The sequence below is a fragment of the Anastrepha ludens genome, chromosome 2, assembly GCF_028408465.1.
Source record: "Anastrepha ludens isolate Willacy chromosome 2, idAnaLude1.1, whole genome shotgun sequence".
NCBI classification, from domain to species: domain Eukaryota; kingdom Metazoa; phylum Arthropoda; class Insecta; order Diptera; family Tephritidae; genus Anastrepha; species Anastrepha ludens.
In genome coordinates this window covers 28,295,596-28,316,744 of record NC_071498.1, presented here as the reverse complement: position 1 = coordinate 28,316,744, position 21,149 = coordinate 28,295,596, and the positions used below count along the sequence as shown (strand labels likewise).

The window sequence follows — 21,149 nt, the reverse complement described above, 5'->3', positions numbered from 1 at the left end:
TTTTTCTATACCTCCCCCAAAAATTCGAATTTTACGTGTTTCTTAGTTCACATCGAAGATAATTACATCAAAATTAATAATCTTTTTTTTTTTTGTTTTCAGATGAAAATTGCAAGTTGTATCTTGTACAGAAGTTGGATACTTCAGTGGCAAGGCGCTCTGGGAATCTATTGATAACTCGGCTTACAATATATTGTTGGAGATTGTACACATTTTTTTTTTTAGTTCAAATATATATTAAACTATCCCCAAAACTTTATTTGGCTAATTGTTTTTTTTTCTCATCCTACAACGCTTCGCGAAAACTACTGAATTTAGGACATCTAATTGGCCCGCCGGCCTTAACACTGCAGCATACAAAAAAAAATTATATTACTATGCAAACTAACCGTTAAACAAGCATTGCAATAAAACCCTAACGATACTCATTCCCCTGGGTAAATTTGCATTCCGTTTTATTCTCCTGTAAAGTAACCAAAATATGCGTGAGGGTCTTTCTATATTAAGGTACGGATATACGAGTATGTACATGCAGTGAGCTAGTCTTTAATTAAAGTATTCAATGTTGGCCTACTACTTGGATTGGATTGGTCTATTTAAAACTTTATGTAACATCATGGGATTTAACGGAAAATTAAAAGAATAAAATACGCAGTTATGTCCCGCAAGCAAATTTAATATGAATAAGAATTAAATTATAAATTTTTTAAATGAGGAATATATATGTACAAAGCTATAATTTAAATGAAGGGATACACTAAATATATGTATGTTATATTATATATGTATTGACTACGCAAGTTATTTTGCAAGAAATAATTAACACCGGGCATTATTCGTTTATGTTTTTAGTTTCTTATTACTCAGGTTAATTTTTATTATAATGACACTTAGTTGAAATTGTATAGAAATATATCTAGTATTTTAATGTATGTAAATATTTCGTAAAAGTGATATACATATATGATATACATATATTATATATATTAGATTTGCATATTTATTTGCGATTTATGTAATATAATACGTATGTGAGTACAATGACCTAATAAAGGCACACATATCTACGCGTTTGTTTTTAAATATACTATATATATATATATATATATACATGGGTTTATCAAAAAATATTCCTTTGCGGTTAAAAAACGACATTCCTTCGGAACGATGTTCGTAAAATATGTATATTTACAAAACAATATGGTAGCAAAACTTGGCCAATTTCTAATTATATAATTGGTGTATTAAATACCATACAGACTTAGCTCTAAATATGCATGCATACATATTTACCCACATACAATGGATATACTTATATGCACTTAAACATTTATTAATTTAAATATAAAATTTTATGTTCTAGAAATGATCCACTTTCACTGAGACCGTATGAGCAGCGGCATTACTCGGCAAATCAATATTGTCCCATTCTGTGTGTAGATTTTTTTCACTGTCTGTAGCTTTCAACGCCAATCCCAAAGATGCTGTTCGGCCCGCACAATGTGGAATGTTTAGTGTTACCGGCACTAAGAATTCTAGCCCTTGTGGACCACACATTACCAAAGGAGATAACATTGTTTCACCTGCGAAAAGATGTGAAATGAAATTTAATTCAGCTCATAACAAACAAATACGAAGTTCATAATAAACAATAAAAAGTGAAGCATTTCAACAATATTTCATTAGGAATACCAAGTATTGCGACTAGCAACATCTACAACTTAACCTTAAAACTGCTCGCCACCAGTGTGCGAACTTATACCATATCAATATGTCGTAGATCTGCCACAATTTTTTTTTCAATTCATGTTTTTACACTCTATGCCACATTTTTGTTGATTTTCTCAGGCAACTTTCATTCAATGCAACCCTAAATGGTGCCAGTTTTTCTACAGTGACGACGATTTTACCTCTGCTAAAAATATATATAAAAAGTGGGCACGATTGTGTTTATTCATCATTTGCGTAAAACTAACTGTAAATAAAAAATTAGTACACGTACTCATAGTGTTTGTTGTAGTTATTAATTGACGTATTCACTTTTCGTAATCTCTACGTATTCTTCAAAATGTGTTCGGGTAAGTGGGAGCTTGCGGAAAAAAATTGTGCGCAAAAATCAAGAAATTTGTTCATTTGCCAAATTTGGGGAAAAATGGCAATTTGTCGCACAATGTCATAGCAAAAACTTAAAATAGTCTGAAAAGTACGGTAACTTATTTGTTAAAAAAGTTTAATGCATTCTTGTCGGCTGTACGAAGGTCTGAAAGAGGAAGAAAAAAAGGATTTACTATATCGCCGCCAAAGAATGGTGTCATTATTTCTGAAAAACCTTGCCTTTCACTTCGAGATGTTGCAAAACAGGTCTATAGATCGAAAGGTTGGTAGCACTCAATCGTGATGATAAACAAAATAAGAATGCTAAAGAACGTGCCTGAAAATTATACAATTAAGGCATCCAGAAATATGGATTATTGTGGTTATGGACGATGAAACGTACGTCAAAGCTGACTTTAAGCAGATTCGGGACGCTGAGTTTTGCACTACAATGAAGAGAGAGAAGTTCCAGGTGCTTTTAAGTAAAAATGTTGGAGAAGTTCTCTAAAAAATATTTGGTGTGGCAAGTCATCTGCTAGTGTGACATGAAAAACAAAACGTTCATTACCACGGGCACTACCCTATGATCAGAAAGTACCGGGAATGTTTAAATAAAACAAAACAGAGTTAAATTTCAGACGAATTTATTTTATCTCCTTCAAAATATGACCCGTCTGAAGCAACACACATGTGCCAACATTTAGCGCAGTCTTCCATGCACCCCTGGTAGGCCGCGAAGGGATGGATGGCATTCAGCTTTATTCAGAAGGCTTTATTCACTGTCTGGCTCGATGGAAGGTATTCATGGTGCACAACGCCTTGGCAATCGAAGAAAACAGTCTTCCCGCTCAGCACGGTACTTTTGGATCATAGGGTATAAATCAAGAAATTTATATGAAGTGTTTGCAAAAACGTTTGCTGCCATTTATTACATCGCATGAATTGATATGAAAATCACGGGGTAAATATTGTTAAAAAGACCACAAGTCACCAAAATGTCCACAATTGCGACCCATTGAACAAAAGAAAAAAAAAATGAACAGCAGTTTAAAATGAATTCGCAAAGAGCGGCAGATACCGTAACAAAAACGAATGTCCATCGCCTAATGAGGGAAGTCAAATCTAAATTGCGCCATTTTGTTTATAACAAAGAGAATTGATATGAGCTTCTGTTTAACATAGTGCGTTTAATAAAGAAGAAAATAAATTAAAAATTATTTTAATAGCTTATATAATTTTGATGTTATAACGATTTGCGTCCCATCAATATTTTTCGTGTCCATTCTTTATTTATTCTTCTAGCCTTTCCCACTTTCCAGAAATATTATGTGAACATTTGCTGTATTGCCTCAGCAGTGCTGCTGTTGAGTGTTCCCCTTCTGTTATTAAAAGTACACATACATTTTCAAAGGAGGTGCGTATAGGGCAGGAATGACATATTTCTTCCAAAATTCTGAGTTACTAAATGAAAATACGACTAAATTATGAACGCTTGCTAACCAGAAATCCAAATTCTCCAATATAACCTTTTTGAATTTACAACATAAAAATGTACAATAATAAATCTGCACACTGAGCTAAAGGTTATTGTTGTTGTGTTGCAATTGCAATATGTATGTACATACAAGATTAGTTGAGAGATTTTTGCTTGCGTATTTAGTTCATATAAATATAGTACAATGAGTTGAGAAATGCAATATATGCAGCTCTTCAGAGTTTAGATAATAAAAATATGTGGATACAATGTACCAATATTAAACATAAGATTATTAATTAGACTACAATGCGATAGATCACCCAGATACTCCCACTCCTACATTAAGTATTAATACAGATGGTACATATATACACACATACATATTAAGTATGTGTGCGCTCTTAGGCATGCTTAACATTATAAAAATGTACTCTTTAAGACATCACGGAGAACGAAAATCTACTTTGAAATTAAAAATCTAATATTTCTATTATACAATTTATTTAAAATTTTATGTGAGCTAACACACATTTTGTTAGGGGATTTGTATGAATCCCCGTCATAACTGATTATCATTACTTACACCTATAGTTATTGGTACCCCATCCGAAGCATATAAGAATTAGAAGCAATTGAATACATTTTTGCGCTGCAGCCAGTTGCCGGCTGTTTGCTTTTATATTTATTGCAATGTAACTACAGTTAGTATTATTTACACATAAAATACAAAAAACAAAAAAAAAAAAAAACTAAATTGTCAGTGTGCATGCAAAATAGTCATAAATACGTAAGTGCGTGGTATGCAAAATAAATCAAAAAGCATTAACTAAAACAGGTTGTGTCGCATACAAACAGTGACTTTAGTTATTTTATATTATATTTATGAGATGAAACAAACCGTTTTCCATATCCAGCGGCGGTCCGCCAATGGCTTCGCCCAAGCGGGGATCACTAACTGTGAAGTATATTTCCTGTTTGACACCCATTGGTATGGCGCCCGCCGGTATCTGCAGTGAAACATTCCAAACATTATTCGCTAATGTGCCTCCGTTTGAATCGAAAATGCCACGAGTAGTAGTGGGCTCTCGAGGCGTTGCTGGAAATGCGCCTACGTGCGAAATGCCGGTAGCAGCCGGAGTAGGTACAGGCACTGGACCGGCAATTTGCAACGACATATTACTAGTATAAGGGGTACTGCTTGCTTTAGGTGCACCCACAGGTAAGCTGCCTTGGGATGTGTATTGTGTTTCTAGCGATGTATGACTATCGGCTGTTACAGGTGGAGGACCCGTACGTTTCAGAATGTTTGAGATATGGAATGGGGCGCGTGGCAAGTGACTGTTTAATTTTTGTGTAGGTTTTGGTAACTCCAAGGCAAGCGGTGGCTCGTCTACAATCGGAGGTGAAGCCTTTACATATAATGTTTCTGATACTTCGTCAGAGTGTTCACAAGCTTCATTGTTTGAAGTTTGTAATACGACATTTTTATGTTTGATATCATTATTAGGAGGTTGTTGGGTTACTGCGACTTCGTCATCAGCATTTTCCAAATCATCATCTACATCTTCACATTGCACAAGTGGAGCTTTACCTATGGGCATATTTTGTGTTTCTATTACTGTATTTGCAATGACAGTATCTGAAGACTTGTGTAGATCTGAACGACTTAAAGTTTCATCATTTGAATTAATTTCAACAACGGTACATTCGGTTTTTTCCTCTTTTTTCTCATCAGTCTCATTTTCATGCGATTGCAAAATACTTTCTTCTTTTGTTTCGTATATGGGCTCTGGTCTACCTATATCTCTCTTTTTTGACACATATATGGGTTCAGCCATGCTGTCGAACGCTTCTCGGCGGGTTTGGTAAATCTGCTCTCTTAACTGAGCGCGCGTTATCAACGTGCTCTCTTTTACTTCGCGCCTACTTTGATAATTTGATTCACGATCTGACTTGTCATCGCGATCTGATTGACTACTGCTCTGGGGACTCCATCTCTTTTCCATATTTTGTTTTCCTCTATTTATCCGTTCTTGCATTTCCTTTTCAGACAAGTGATTTCGATGAATTTCGCCTTGTACTTCTTTGCGGGTTTGGTAAATCGGATCTACAAATTCGTTTGATGTGGCGGTATAAAAGCGCCTTCGTGTCATAACTTCTGAATTTGGTGCTCTTCGTTGATTATTTGAAATATAAGCGTCCATTCTACTCTGATATATTTCATCCTGGCCATAGGCCGTTCCATTAGTGGCATCGGACATCATCCTTTTGCCATCCATGCGATCTGCTGCTGTCGTGCTATGCCGTCTTATTATTTGGCGACCATTTCGATTTGCAACTGCCATTGCATCTGCTTGCCTTCGCTCCAGTTCAATGAAAGCTCTGTTTGCATATAAATTTTCCTGACCGATAGTGCTATATTCCTCTCGTCTATCTCTATGCATTCGCGGCACAGTCCCTATGTTTCCATATATATCTTCACCTTCTAAATGTTGGTAAGTGCTATCTATTAGGCCTTGGTGGTATTGATCTCGATACAGATAATACTGGTCTCGCTGAATCATACCGTGCGGAAGTGCACCGTTTCCACGTGATGCGTTATAATATCGACCTTCGAAGCCCGCTGGATAGGTGGGGTATTCGTCAGGGTAATAGGGTCTTTGCATACCTCGCTCCAGCATAGAATGTTGACGCTTCAGCGATAATTTCGGTTTCCTTTCTGGCTCAACCATACTACTCATGCGCCTCAGCGGCCGCGTTGTTTTTATGAAGGCGTTTTTAATTGCTACTAATGGGCTTTTCAGTACAGATTTCTTCTTCGGCTTGTGTGGTAGCAATGGTGGAGGCATTGAGTTTTCCTCATAGTACTGGCGCGGCAATTGAGAATAATCAGAGCACATTTGGTAACTGTAATAATCGGGATTATGATTTGGTGGTGGCGGTGGTGGTGGTGGTGGTGGGTGACCTAATTGGCTGGAATAACGTGAAGCTGGACGTGAACAGGGATGACCTGGTGGTAGTGGCGCCATCGAAAAACGGTCGTCAAATCTTTCTTCAAATGGCTCCATTTCGCTAAAGATGTTATTAAGTGAATCGAAAATAGAGAATGTAGTTCATGAAGTGTACTTCAAATTTTGATTTGCAAAAACAAAAAGAAATTTTGAAAAAACCACTTTATTTTCCAATATTAGAGAATACACTTATGAATTGTTTATTATATTATATGTAAGGCTCCGCACCGGGCAAGTTCCTTATTTAGTTCTTATCAAATTGCCTACTTAGACTGCGCGTACGGCAAACAATTGTTACAGATTCGTACGAATTATCACAAATTTGTTAAAATTAAATTGACCGGACGTTAAAAACTTGCAAGGAAGGTGAAATTACGAGCGCAGGGCTATATTAATTATTGAGGGAAATATGGAAATTCTTGCCAGACAAATTTTTATTTGTGCGAATTTGCAAGCAAAAAAATATATGAATAATGGAATATGTCCGTTTCGTCTATTATGGCAGAGAGTCTGACAAATAGTTGAGTAGATTATATTTGTATGAAGAGCGCCGCATTCGCGCTGTATATCTTGACGACGATCAACCGACGAACGTGGGACAATCCACTCTTTTGCCGAACAACAAGTCCGAAGTAAGTCGGATACAGGCTGCATATGAATAAATTTGTTTCCTTACTTCTTGAATTGATACAAACCATGCACGAATCGGAGATCTTTTTTCGTCAAACAAGGCACCCGTGGGAAAATTAAATGTTAAATCAAATATGTATGTCGGATGCGCTCAGTGCACTCATAAGAATACCTCTAAATGCGTGGTGCAATAACTTCTGCATTACTTTAAATTTGACTCGGAAATCTGGTACAGAGGTGCGTCGAAGCTTGTGGATAGTAGAACTGGTGCTGATGACTTTGGATCAAACTTACAAAAATCGATACCAATGGGCGGTTATCCAACAATCTTTCAAGCGGACCTCCATGGCAAAGACATTTGCGGCAGAGAATGTTTCACCGTCCTCAATACCCTGGGAGCTAGAAACACCTTTTGCTCGACTGGGTATCAGGATATGAAGGTTATGATGGCAACAAACAGACGGACTGCATAGAAAAATTGGGCACTACGTCAACATTCCTCGATTTTAGTGGGGTCACTAAAGCCCACACAAGGTAATCAAAGACTGGGACGATAGAGAATTCATACGATACTGTATGTATAGTCTAGAACAGAGGCAGGCTAAACAGTTTATCACTTAAATAGGCTCCGAAATCTGGATCGAGGGCTTTCTGAACCTGAATAGAGGGCTCGAACTTTCATTGAATACTATATGGAACATTATTCGTTATCATTTCAAGTAACTCGAGCTCGTAGAAATAATCGTCTGTCGTCTTTCGTCTTACGAAACTCCAGAGCACAATGTCTGCGAATGTTCAGCTCTCACAAGACGAAAGCTTGTACACAGATGAATCTCCAAGGACTTGTGATGATCACCGTAAGGTACTTCCGGTGAAACGGGCTTCACACAAACAGCGATGACTTTTACAATTATTAATTTTTTGATGTATTAAAGCTATGTTTTTATTTTTGTAAAATAAAGCAATTGACTAGCAAAAAAAAAAAATATTTAAAATCATCATTTTTTCGAACCTCTGACTACCAATAACCCCTTGACAGTAGCTATTTTACTATATAAAACCAGCAGCTCGCGCGTTTGTTCGGCTAGCTTGACAGTAAAGAATTTCCAGTAGCCGAAATTCTGGCGAATTATCATCTGATCTCTCCCAAAGAGAAAAATGTACAAAATAGTAAACGAATAGAAGAGCAGTAAGCATTTGCAGCTGTCATCAGCCTCTTCTCTAAATAAAATCAAGGATGGTAGAGCACATAGTTACGACTTCCGAATTCGCCGTGTCGTAAGACTCCATCAATAAACAATCAAAAGGAAGGGAAATTACTTGCTTGTGAAGGAAGAGTATGCGAAAGCGATGGAAACAACCAAACACACGAACCTGCAATATTATGCCACCTCCGAAAGGCTGATGGATTATCTTGAGGTGCTTTTTCATAGCAGAAATACACTCTGAGGCTTGCGAATCCCTGCCGAGGGGTGACCGCAGTGAGAAAAATCGTGGCTATCATTTGGAGTTTCATGCATACCTAATAAATAATTAATTTCATATTACAGATGTTCCACGTGGTAAGCGGATGTCGTTGGCGCTACAGCCAGGTAGAATCCAGGAAAGATTTTATTTAATTGTGAAAGAATTTATGTACTTTACGCACTACATATTAATGAAATCAAACAAGTTGATGAACACGAGTACCCTATACTCTAATATGCGGTGCTACTTTCAGAAAAATGTACATAAACTTCGAATTTCATGGTTTTCATATAGGTTAATGATTGTTAAAGATAATAGGGTCTAAGTGGTCTAAGCGTTTAAGTTTAAGAATTGCATATGTTTACATGTTTACGGGAGCTCCTTCGAAATATTGACGTAAACATTGTTTACCAGCTGTTTGACAACAACAATTTACACTTGGCAAGATGGAGAACATATTTTTAGAGTTGTTATTCCGTTCTGAGCGAATTTGACAGAATCAGTTGATGGGCTGACTGAGATTGTGTTGGTGATGTACGAAAAAAATCAACCGATCACACTTCGTTGCCGTCTGGATAACGAATGGTTGGACGAGTGTGCGAATATGTGTGGAATGATTTTGCAAATTTCGGCAAGTGATAAGATTGTAGAAGATAGGAATATACGAACAACTACCGATTGGATGAGTGTGTGAATACACACCGAATCTTCCAAGTGGGGTGGCAGCCGAAGTTCCCTTCACAACTTTCTTTTTCACCATAGTTAAAGAGCAAACCTTGTAAATCTATCATCCTTGTATATTACCTGCAACGTAAGTTTACCAGATCGTTTACGACCCAAATCAACGGATAAACTTACGCGGGCTGTGGAAAAGAGTTCATAGAAATTTTATATCACTCATAAAAATCAAACTTAAAATAAAAAGGTCAGATGAAAAATGCCGATTTAGCTGTTTGTACAGGGTACCGCACATCTTTTTTTTTTTTTGCATTCCTGAAATAGCCTTATCTTAGCAAGTGTTCAAAATCGATTGGAATTGTAGATTGTTTTTATTGACTTCATACATTTGTCATCATCAAATACGTTAGCATAAATTTCCATTAAAAAAAATTTAATAATTTTTGAACTCTTTATTTTGCAAATACCAATTGGGGATTTTTTGCTTATAACTTGCACCAAAAAGTAGTTCAACGTACGTATACTAAAGACGTACAGATTTATGAGCTTGAGAATGTTGTTTATGGGTTAGTTTTGTACCATCTATTAATATATATTTAAGTTTATGAAAAACATTATCAACTATTTACTAAAAGCATGATAGCCCACAACCTGATTTCATAGTCCATTTAAAAATTAATCAATTAATTTAGTACGAAAGGAAACAGTTAATTCAAATAATTTAATAATAACTTTCCGCAATGCCATTGAAATAAGTTGAAAGGTTATTACTTATTTAAGAATGTTACCCCGAAAAATGTTTTATTTTCGTTTCTTAATTTTTTTTCTTGGGTTTTGCAAAATAAAGGATTTTTCAGGTTTTTCTTCGGTTTTCCTCCGTGTGTTATTGATTAAAAAATTATGTTCGAAAAAGTCGTATTTATTATGTAAGTATGGTATTAAATGGCAAAATTTATGAATTAGCAAACTGTATTTTGTGCATAAACAAAAATAAAAACATTTTTCGTTAACATAAATCCTAGAAAGCAGAAAAAATAATACCAATAAGCTTTTGTTTTTTATGATTAGAGTGGATCGAAGTAAAGTTTAACTTCTCACTTCCCAAAAATTATTTATGTAGATAAGTACCAAGGCACGTTAAACAGGTCGCAGCAGTGAGCAAAAGCCACAAGAGCAATGTTTTCTGTTTTTGTCAAAATCTATAAAATCTATCCATTGACAGTTTAGAACAACAAGGCGCATCTATTAAAGGTGGTGTTGGTAAATCAGTTGATCTGTTTTTTTTTTTCGCTGTGTCATGTGGCTGTGAGCTCAGAGTGAAACAAGGCGAATTCCTTATTTGTTTTCTAGTTTCCCAATACTTTGCTTTAACAATCATACGTACAGAACATATTTGTTGGTTTAGAGCCACAACCTTTAATGAATGCGCCTTGGTTTAGAGTAATTGCACAAAAAAAATTACAATTTTCAGACCAATAAATGAAAAAAAAAATCAAAATTGCAATCGTGCAGCTGCTACTGTTTTATGTGCCCTGTAAGTACCTGTGGCCACACCATATTAAGATCATATAAATTGGATGCACTTACCTCATGTTGTGATGGTGCCCTGTTGTACCAATTTGAGGTTTGCGGTATAGTTCAAATGCTGATCCCCGTTGCTCTCGACTACCCGCCAAATCCAATGGGTTTCGTTCGGGTGTATGCGATGGGATGTTACCTTTTCGAAGAAAAATTATAATACAACTTATATTTGTGTATGCATGTATATTCAATTGATTAAAGGTTTGCGTAAATTAAATAGTGAAAGAAAAATTCAATACAAGTTGAGTTCTAAAGTTCTTTTTGATAACACTGTGCGACAGTAAAATTATACTTTTATGGAGACCTAGTACAACTTGTAGGTTTTGAAAAACTAAGAAAAATGGTATAGGAGAAATTTCCAATACACCCCCAAAATCTCATTTTATGGCCATAAAACCGTTTTTCAGTAGGTTGATGTGAAGAATCACTCCTAACTTGGCAATTTCCATCCGATTTCGAATTTGTTTTTTTAATTCGACAGAACAAAAACAAACCTTTTTGACAGTGTGTTGACAATTTTTCTGAAATGACAACTAACGAGACTGTAGGCGGAAGTATTTGGATTTTTTTTATTTTTTCTCTATTTTTTCAACTTTCACATAATTTTTACGATATTATCCGATATTGAGGATTTTTTTTAGTACACTACTGTTATAGTAAATTTAATTTTGCGTCGAATGAGCTATATTTTACTGCAATTGAATTAAAATTAATAGAGTTGTGTGAGTTTTAAGATTTTTTTTTTTTTTTACTAATTTGGTATGTAGGTATAACTTACACTAAATGGGAATAAGGTTTCGAAGCATGAAAATGATAACAAGTGTCCTTATAAACACATAATATTTATTGGAGTACTGTGCAGTGCAGCACTGTACGGTATGGTACGGTGCAGTACACAACGGAACTGGTTCCAAACTTAAAAATGCATTGGAAACGACCCTTTGGAGTTTAGTATGGTACGGTACATTTGTCATTCTCTTCATCAGTTTTGAATACTTCTCTGTAAGAAATTCGATCATCATCATTCATCTGAAGTCGTCATCAACTAAATTCCATTGTTTAAATCGAGAAGCGAGCGTTTCAGATTGTCTTCCCGATAGAAGTAAATCACGAGAAAGATCCTGAAAATCTGAATTTGATACAATGTGTCGTTCTGAAGACTTAGAACCAGACGGAAAGTACTCTTCATCATCAGGTTTATTGTTATCAGTTTGATCATCATCAGCAATGAGTTGAACTTCCTTCAGTTCCTGCAGTTGAGTCAATCAGATCGTCCAAGACTACGGGGTTCTTAGCAGTTGCAACATCAGCATACTTTATGTGCTTTCGAGCTTTATAATGATGACCGTTTACGTCCGTTTTATAAAAATAACAATCATCTGGTTTATGATAAGGCTGATGATGCCACATCATCGGATAATATTGTGAAATTCGACTTTTCTGGCAATGTTTTGATTTATATCTCTTGAATTTCAATGAAACAAAAAATAAAACTTTGACGTTTTAATAAGGTTAAATTATAATAACAAACTTCTTTTGTTAATCAATGTACAGTGTGAACTTTGGTACACTTGGGAGCTTTTCCATATTTCTACTAAAAAAACAGTGCTATAATATGTCAGATATTTTCGTAAGTTCTAACCAGTTCTGTTGTATGCAGTACAATGAACTCTTATGTATACATATATACTCCAATAAATATTACGTGTCTATAATAACGCATCAAAACACGTCCTTATTCCCATTTAGCGTAAGTTATACCTACATACCAAATTAGTAAAAACAAAAACTAAAATCTTAAAACTTACACAACTCTATTAATTTTAATTCAATTGCAGTAAAATATAGCTCATTCGACGCAAAATTAAATTTACTATAACAGTGGTGTACTAAAAAAATCCTCAATAACGGATAATATCGTAAAAATTATGTGAAAGTTGAAAAAATAGAGAAAAAATAAAAAAAATCCAAATACTTCCGTCTACAGTTTCGCCAGTTGTCATTTCAGAAAAATTGTCAACACACTGTCAAAAAGGTTTGTTTTTGTTCTTTCGACTTAAAAAAACAAATTCGAAATGGATGGAAATTGGCGAAGTTAGGAGTGATTCTTCACAACAACCTACTGAAAAACGGTTTTATGGCCATAAAATGAGATTTTGGGGGTGTATTGGAAATTTCTGCTATACCATTTTTTTTAGTTTTTCTATGCCCACAAGTTGTGCTAGGTCTCCATAAAAGTATATTTAATTTTTTGTTTTGTCACACAGTGTAATTTAACCAACACAACCTATTTTCGACCAATATTAAAGCACTTTGAAACAATTCTTTATATTCTCGTTTGCATCAGCAACAGGTTCCACGTCTTTCAGGGCGAGGGTTAAAAGGTCAGAAAAGGTAAAAGTATCTATCGGTGAGACGAAGCATTATCGTGTAAAAAAGCGGCAAATCACCTCTGTGCGGCTACAAGAATAAGACCGCCCCATGAGGCATCGTAATGGCCTACGTCCATTACAAGGGTCTGTAGTAAATAACTTGTCAGCCGTAGGAAAGTGACGGAAATTTAGTATTAAGTGGGCGTCTTTTTTATCCGATTTCAAAAATTTTAAGACGAATCTAAATGAGTTGTGGAGCAATATGTGCGCTAAGAGTTATCGAGATGATCGCATTTATCCAAAAAAGAGTGTGGCACCGCCGAGTTTTTCAAATTTTACTAGCACCGTATTTCGTATTTTTGGTTAATCATTTTCATAGAAAGAAATAAAATTGCTGATGAGCTTGCCAGGAAGGGTACTAAATTGGTCTCAGAGACCTCCTACCCATCCACCTGACCGTTGGGGAATTACACAACTTATTTCTTAGGAAAGCGCAGAGAAGAAGAAGCTCCATATCTTCATATGCTATTTTAAAAGCCCTTTAGCCCCAATATAAAAAAACGGTGGACTCAGAAAGCTCTGAGGACTCAACGCCATTCAATTTCCAAACACGTAGCTGTGTTTACCGGTTATTGGACGATCGGCACACTCGCGGAAAAGCTAGATTTACCATTTAAGCCCCATGGCAAAAGCTGTGGGGGAGCTTTCAGAGAAGGAGACTGTACTGTACTATACTCTGTAAATGTCCGCGATTGGCAGCTAGGTGATTAAGGTCATTGGGTGCTCCTTTCTTTGACAACCTGGGGCAGTGCGCCAACCTAAATGCCATCAATCTTCTTCATTACATCAACAGCTCTGGTTGGCTGTAGATATTTGTCTGTTGGGGGTCTCATAATGGTATAAAAACGGCGCTTTAGTACTACTTGGGAAGTGCCAGACTGGTACTTCAACCGGGTGAGCTGGATCGGGTACTTTTTCCCAAGAAATTTCCTGCTTGAAAAAATATAGTAAATAATACTTCTACCAGAGTTCCGCCACAGACTTTTTTTGGTGTCACCATATCGAATGTTATGATCACGATTACGAAGAATAAATATAATATGGTGATACACAAGTGTATATTATTGAGCCCTTATTAAAATGGAACATTTTATGCTACTGATTTATAAGGTAATTTGTAATTATAGTGAGGTAGGTAGGTAGGTAGGGTGGTTGTCGTAAGACCCACTTAGACCTTCGGCAGGTCCATTGTGATACCACTGGAGCTTATCCTTACTCTACGTGTTCCCTTTCAAACCATCCGGTTGCTTTAATAAACGAGCAGAGCTTCGTTCGTTTTAGATGCGCTATATCCGCTACATCGGTTAGAAATGCTGTATCGAGGGTGCGCAGCCTTCTCCTAGCTAGGCATTCGCACTCACATAAAAGGTGTCTAACTGTTTCCTCTTCTTCTGTATTTAGACAGCTTCTACAGAAATCGAAGTAAGGTAGTCCTAACCTTCTAGCGTGGCTGCCTATTAAACAATGACCTGTTAGTACACCTATCATTTTTCTTATAGATTCCCTGTTGAATCTTAGCAAGATCTTCGATCGACCGCTGTTCCAGTTCGGCCATGTCTGTCTGCTTAGTTCGCATATTGTGAGGTTTTGCCAGATTGTATTTACCTTTTTGATGGTTTCCCTGTCTATAAGTGATTTACAAGTGGCTATAGGCATGGGTATCAGCGCCTTATCCGGTTCGAGATCGAGCGTTGTACCGGCTCTTGCAAGTTCATCCGCCTTACAATTTCCTGGAATGTCCCTGTGGCCTGGTACCCAGATAAGGTGCACCTTGTAGCACTTAGATACGTCATCTAGTAGTTTAAAACATTCTAGAACTGTTTTTGACGAGTGCGTTTTTGATTCCAGCGCTTTTATTGCTGCTTGACTGTCCGAGTAAATGAAGATTTCATTTGTGGATAATACTCTCGTTTTTATTTCTTTAAGCCCTTCTTTTATGGCAGTGACTTCCGCCTGAAATACACTGCAATGATCAGGTAAGCGAAATGATTGGCGTACTCCGAGTTTGTCGGAGTAGACCCCTCCACCTACTTTTTTATCCAGTTTTGAGCCATCTGTGTAGATGTTTAAGTCATTTATCTTAACAATGTGCCCGTTATCCCATTCCTCTTTGGAGGGAAATACTGTGACGAATGATTTATTAAAATTGATGTCCTTGGTCCTACAGAAATCCGTTGTGTTGGGAATGCAGGGGAATTGTTCTAAAATTGAGGAGTGTCCTCTTCGGTTCGTTCTGAGTATGCCGATTTCTCTTAGTCTGAGAGTTGCTTTGGCAGCTGTTTGCTTACCGTACTGCTCTATTGGTAAAATGTTAAGTATGATATTTAGTGCATCTGTGGGTGTGGTTCTGAGGGCCCCGCAGATGCAAAGACTGGCCATTCTTTGTACGTGTGCCATGGTTCTTTTAATGTACAATTTATTTAAAGCTGGCCACCATACTAATATGCCGTATGTTAGGATAGGTCTGACAATTGCCGTGTACAGCCAGTATACGATAGATGGGGAGAGACCCCAACTTAGTCCTATCAGCTGTTTACAAGAGTATAGTGCTATTGTCGCCCTTTTTACTCTATCTTCGACATTTGCCTTCCATGTTAGCTTTCGGTCTAGTATTAGACCTAGGTAGCGGGCCTCATCACTAAATGACAGTGCCGTTCCACCTAGAGTCGGAGAGTTATATTTGGTATTTTGTGTTTCCTGGTAAATAGGATTAGTTCAGTTTTATTGGGGTTGACGCTTAGCCCATTTGCTTTTGACCAGTTTTCAACCATATTTAGTAAATCCTGCATTACTTCTATGAGTGTATTGGGGAATTTCCCCCTTACTACCATTGCAACATCGTCCGCATATGCTACTACGTGTTGTCCTCTCTCCTCTAGGCTCTTTAGCAATGAGTTTAGTGCCAGCACCCATAGGAGAGGGGACAGCACGCCGCCTTGAGGTGTTCCTCTGCTAACTTTTTTCTTGATCTCTGAGGCCCCTAGGGTTGCGATCACAAATCTGCTCAAGAGCATGTTTTTGATGAACTCAACCAGAGCGCCAGAGATCCCGAAATCCGTCAGTGCCTTTATTATGGTATCCGGTAGGATGTTGTTGAATGCGCCCTCGATATCTAGGAAGGCTACCAGTGTGAATTCTTTATTATACATTGACTTCTCAATTTCTGTAACAAGTGAGTTAAGTGCTGTTTCAGTTGATTTCCCTTTACAGTACGCATGTTGTGAGATGCTGAGCTTATTAGGGCTGATGTTAGCCCTAATATGCTCTTCTAGAATTCTTTCTAATGTCTTTAGCAGAAAGGAGGATAGGCTTATTGGCCTGAAATCCTTAGGTGTTGTGTGTGAACTTTTTCCCGCTTTAGGGATAAAGACCACTTTTACCTCTTTCCATGTTGATGGGACACTTTTCAGTTTCAGAGCGGCCTTAAAAATGGCCGTCAACCACTCCATGATGTAGTTGAGTGAATGTTGTATTTGGGCCGGGAATAATCCATCTGGGCCCGGTGATTTAAATGGTTTGAATGTGTTCACTGCCCAGGTTATTCTGGTTTCAGTGATTATTTCTTCAATGTCAGAATTTGGTCTTTCTGTACCATTGTCGATTACTACGTTAGAAGATTCGTTGCAGGGAAAGTGTGTGTCCACCAGCAACTTCAAAGTTTCGTCATTCGAAGTAGTCCAACTCCTGTCCGGTTTTTGGAGGTATCCGGTGGGATTGTGTTTTTTTTGAGAGGATTTTGCGCAGTCTGGAAGCCTCTGTGGTTCCTTCGATTTCTCCACAGAACGTTCTCCAACCAGACCTTTTCGCTTTCCTAACTTCTTTTTTGTAAATTTTTAGTTTACTGTAGTAGCAGTCCCAGTCTTTACTCTCACGTGTGATGATTAGATTAAATTTAGATAGTTGTATTTTAAATGAAGACCAATTTTGAAACGTGGCAGTAATTTTCAAATAATTGTTAGGCTCACAAAATGAATAAAAAATTTTAACTTTTTTCAGCTGCGTTTTTTATTCCAGATCTGCTGAAGAGTTTTCTAAAATTCATTTTAATCAATATTTCATAATTAATTCTATCAAAAATTTTATCAATGAGTTTTTCAATGTTTAAATGTTATATCACTATAACATAATACGCATTTTGATAAATAAAAAAAAATTGAAGGGGCCCGAATACTCTCTCCACGGCCCTGAGTAAGGGTGGTGAACCAGTTGATTTGCTTTATTTCTTTCGCCGTATCCGAATATTAGCATAAAATGAAATTAGAAAAAACTGCTCCATTCGCACTATGGTCATATGCTTTTAGCTCCAACTTCTTATCCATTATCAAATGCGCCTTGATAATTTGATCGCGTGGACAGTAATGTCCTTAATTGACATAAAAAATCGACTTGCTTCTTTACTTACCAAGAGGCGCTGGTATCCCACGATGTGGCGCGATGTACGGGCCCGTTCCACTTCCGCCATTGTAGTGGTGATTACCAACATATCCATTCACAGGCGGAGGCGGATATTGTGACTGTTGAACGTAATTACTGTTGCTACCATATGTTGAATGTGCGTTCTTATTGTTACCATGGCCCGGTGATCCAGGCGTCTGCTGCGCGTAATGTTGATGAGAGGCTGTCATGGACGGATAAAAAAATCCATTTGGTGAGCGTGGAGAACTTGAGTCCTGAAAAGGAAAATATTTTTAAATATAACATATACAAACATATATACATACGATAAGATAAACTCACCCCACTTTCCCATTGACCGCTGGCGTTGTTACCTCCATGCACTGGCGGCCGGTAATTTTTCGGCTTGGGCGGTGGGACAGGTTTAAATGGGCCACTACCACTGCTATTCGATGCTCCGTTACCGCTGCTATTGTTGTTGCCATTAATGTTTGGTGGTGGAACAACCATATGAGGATTCTTCGGCAGTTTATTGTAATCAGCTTGTGTTACTGAGTTGTTGCGACTGATGGCGACGATTGAAATTGTGATGTCATTAACAACAGGGCGAATAGAATATGAAAAGGATAAGAAATGCGGCGAAAACAAAGGTTACAAAACTTAAAGAAGCGATTTTGATGGAAAATAGTAACTATATTCATAAGTAAACGTTTAGAAGAAAACAATACTAATATTTAGTATGTAGTTTAAAACAAAAAAAAAAAAATAAATAAATAAAGTGAGGCAATTAAGTTCCGGCAATGTGTCAATAAAAGACAAGCAAATTAAGTTACAAGGTGGTGTTATTGTATCAGCTGTTTGATGCCTGATTGTCAAAGAGCGAGAAAATACAAATCTTTTCCTCTTTTTTCTTCAGTTGAAATTGGACAATAGCCCCATAAATTGTTGTATTTGTAAAATCTACTCGTACTCGTATAGATTCGCTTTGAAAGTATATTTCCATTGAAATCTTGGTTATTAAATGTAAAATTAATGCGGTTTTGTGAAGAGTTTATCCAACAACAAAGACGATGTCGTTGTGCTTCTAGCTCATGATTCAATTATTAAAGGTTTGCTCACTAGTGACATTCGAATTTTGACACTCCCTTACAAAAGGTTGTATTTAAGAAGGTGCATAAAAAGGAAAAAATTAAATCCTTTTTGGTAAAAATGGTAGCAAAATAATATTTTGTTACTTAAATGGAAACAAACTGCGAACGGTTTAAAAAATAAATTTTAATTAATATTTGAATGTAAATAATGGTATAGATAGAAGTGATTAGAGGAAATTGCCAAGCCTAATATTAAAACAATAAATTATTTCACATAATCCAAGATTTTATTTTGTGAATTAATTTTTAAATTTAAAACCAATCGCAACGTTTCGCCAATATGAAACTATTTTGTTAAAAATAAATAAATAATTGGCACGTACAATTCTGTTAGGTGTTTCGCCGAGATCCTCCTCCTATTTGTAGCGCGCGTTCCACAATTGGAAGCCGATTCCGGTAGATGCTTTTTATGAGAAGCTCTTTCATACTGGTACTGTGCTTTTCTAAACCTCCTCTGGACACTTCATCCATCCATAGGAAGGTGGGCTCATTGGAAACAAGTTCTGCCAACATTTTTATAATGAGATCTGCAATGTAATCGATTGCGTCGGGACTATCCAATTATTCTCACTGTCTTAACTCTTTGGGAAATGCTAGCTCTTTGCAAAACATGAATTCCTTCTAAATCAACACATCACAAGAAATAAAGCTTTGTAAATTCTCCACTCATCGATCTTGGATTACGTCGAATACTCTATCATGTCCTGACTAAAGCGATATGTATTCCATGTCATACTACCATAGTCCTGAACATACCGATGAAAACTCTTGAGCGAGTTGTTGCTCGTAAGGAGTCCATTTTGAAAAAGAAATGTTTTTTCTACAAATTTTACTTTTCCTCCACTTTTAGTCAAAATTTCTAGAGCTAGCAACCCAGTGTCTTGCTAAGGGAGCCGATTTGTCAAGAGGGAATGAGAAAGCTGCTTACTGAGCAAACCTTTTATTATTGAATCATGCTTCTAGCTCATCATCTTCGAAATCGTGGAAGGAATAGGCGTAAGAGGTATTGGATTCACCTGTGTGTATGAAGAAACAGCCGCAAGCGATAATCGTTGCTGCATAGGAGCTGTGTGAAATTTATGATTCTAACGAATGTCGAAAGAAAAACTAATTATAAATTTTATGGTTTTTTTTTTTTTTTTAACAAATTTTTACTTATTGATAAACAGCTATTAACAGTTTGTAGTCTGTCCTTACTGCCCCTACGCTCCGGCACTGAAAGTATGGTACGAGCTGGTGGTAGCAGAGAAAGAGGAAGACATCCTCTGCATTGGAAAGATCAGTTGGAGAAGGACTTGGCTTCACTTGGTGTGTCCAACTGGCACCGGTTAGCACGACAAGGAAATGACTGGCACGCTTTATTAAACTCGGCCAAAATCGCTTAAGCGATTACCGCGCCATGAATATTGCCGAAGTTGTAAAGATGACGAAGAGGAAGAAACAGTTGAGCAGCTTCTTTGCAATTGTCTAGCCTTAGCTAAAATCATAGTAGGTTTTCTAGGAAAATATTTTTTCAATTCTCTTACGGAACTGCCTGGCGTTGAGATGGGACCACTTCTGCGCTTCATAAGAGCCACAACAAAACGGTTCAACGAAGGCAAATAATTGAGGTTCTCTTGTCGTATCGTTGTATCTCAACTGACCTGAAGGTCTAAGTGAGTTGGTTGTCCAGACCGACAACCACAATAACCTAACCTAACCAAATTGGGGTAAACATTTTTTTTGGTATGGATATGATAAAGTTTTGCTGGACCTCGAGGTCTGCTAGTTAGAAATAATATCACAAGATGCAAATGGCATTCCTTAAACAATAATTATTTTCATACCTGTATTTTCCATAGTCAGTTTTCGTTTCAACAACTGACTTACGTGGACTACTTTCAAGTCCCAAATTGGATGGCCGTTGTAATTGTCCATTACGAGTATCTGTAAAAACATATATTGAGGAAAATTTTAAATGTGAAATTTTCTACAAACGCAAAATTGAATTACCAATATTTCTCGCTGAACTGCTTTCATGGTAAGAGGGTCTGACGGGACTGCTTTGGCGATTAAGATCGTTGGGACCTGAAAAGCTGCGGTGATCGTGGGTGGTGCGCCCATAATCTGGCGCTTGGGAGTTCATACCAACGGGTGGTAGTGGTCGGCTTTCATTGGAAGAAAGAAATTGCAAAGTGACATTATAAAAGCCGTGGCTTCATTTTTTATTACTACATAATTAACATCCCGAACA

At 36.9% G+C, this 21,149-nt stretch overlaps 1 protein-coding gene across 7 annotated transcripts in view; it reads right to left on the bottom strand.

Annotated features, from left to right (window-relative positions):
- Positions 1-470: 470 nt before the first annotated feature.
- LOC128867065 (tight junction protein ZO-1) overlaps positions 471-21,149 on the bottom strand; it is a 93,548-nt gene continuing 72,869 nt past the window's right edge. For 3 of the 7 annotated variants that reach the window (XM_054108175.1, XM_054108187.1, XM_054108195.1), the window contains 7 exons: positions 20,909-21,063; positions 20,743-20,842; positions 18,108-18,330; positions 17,773-18,040; positions 10,945-11,074; positions 4,470-6,643; positions 475-1,583 (listed from right to left, as the gene is read on the bottom strand). In XM_054108175.1, coding sequence (XP_053964150.1) covers positions 1,360-1,583; positions 4,470-6,643; positions 10,945-11,074; positions 17,773-18,040; positions 18,108-18,330; positions 20,743-20,842; positions 20,909-21,063 — 3,274 coding nt within the window. In that variant the 3' untranslated portion in view covers positions 475-1,359. Of the gene's footprint in view, positions 1,584-4,469; positions 6,644-10,944; positions 11,075-17,772; positions 18,041-18,107; positions 18,331-20,742; positions 20,843-20,908; positions 21,064-21,149 lie in introns of all 7 variants that reach the window. The other 4 variants (XM_054108181.1, XM_054108169.1, XM_054108162.1 and 1 more) reach the window with 4 other exon arrangements.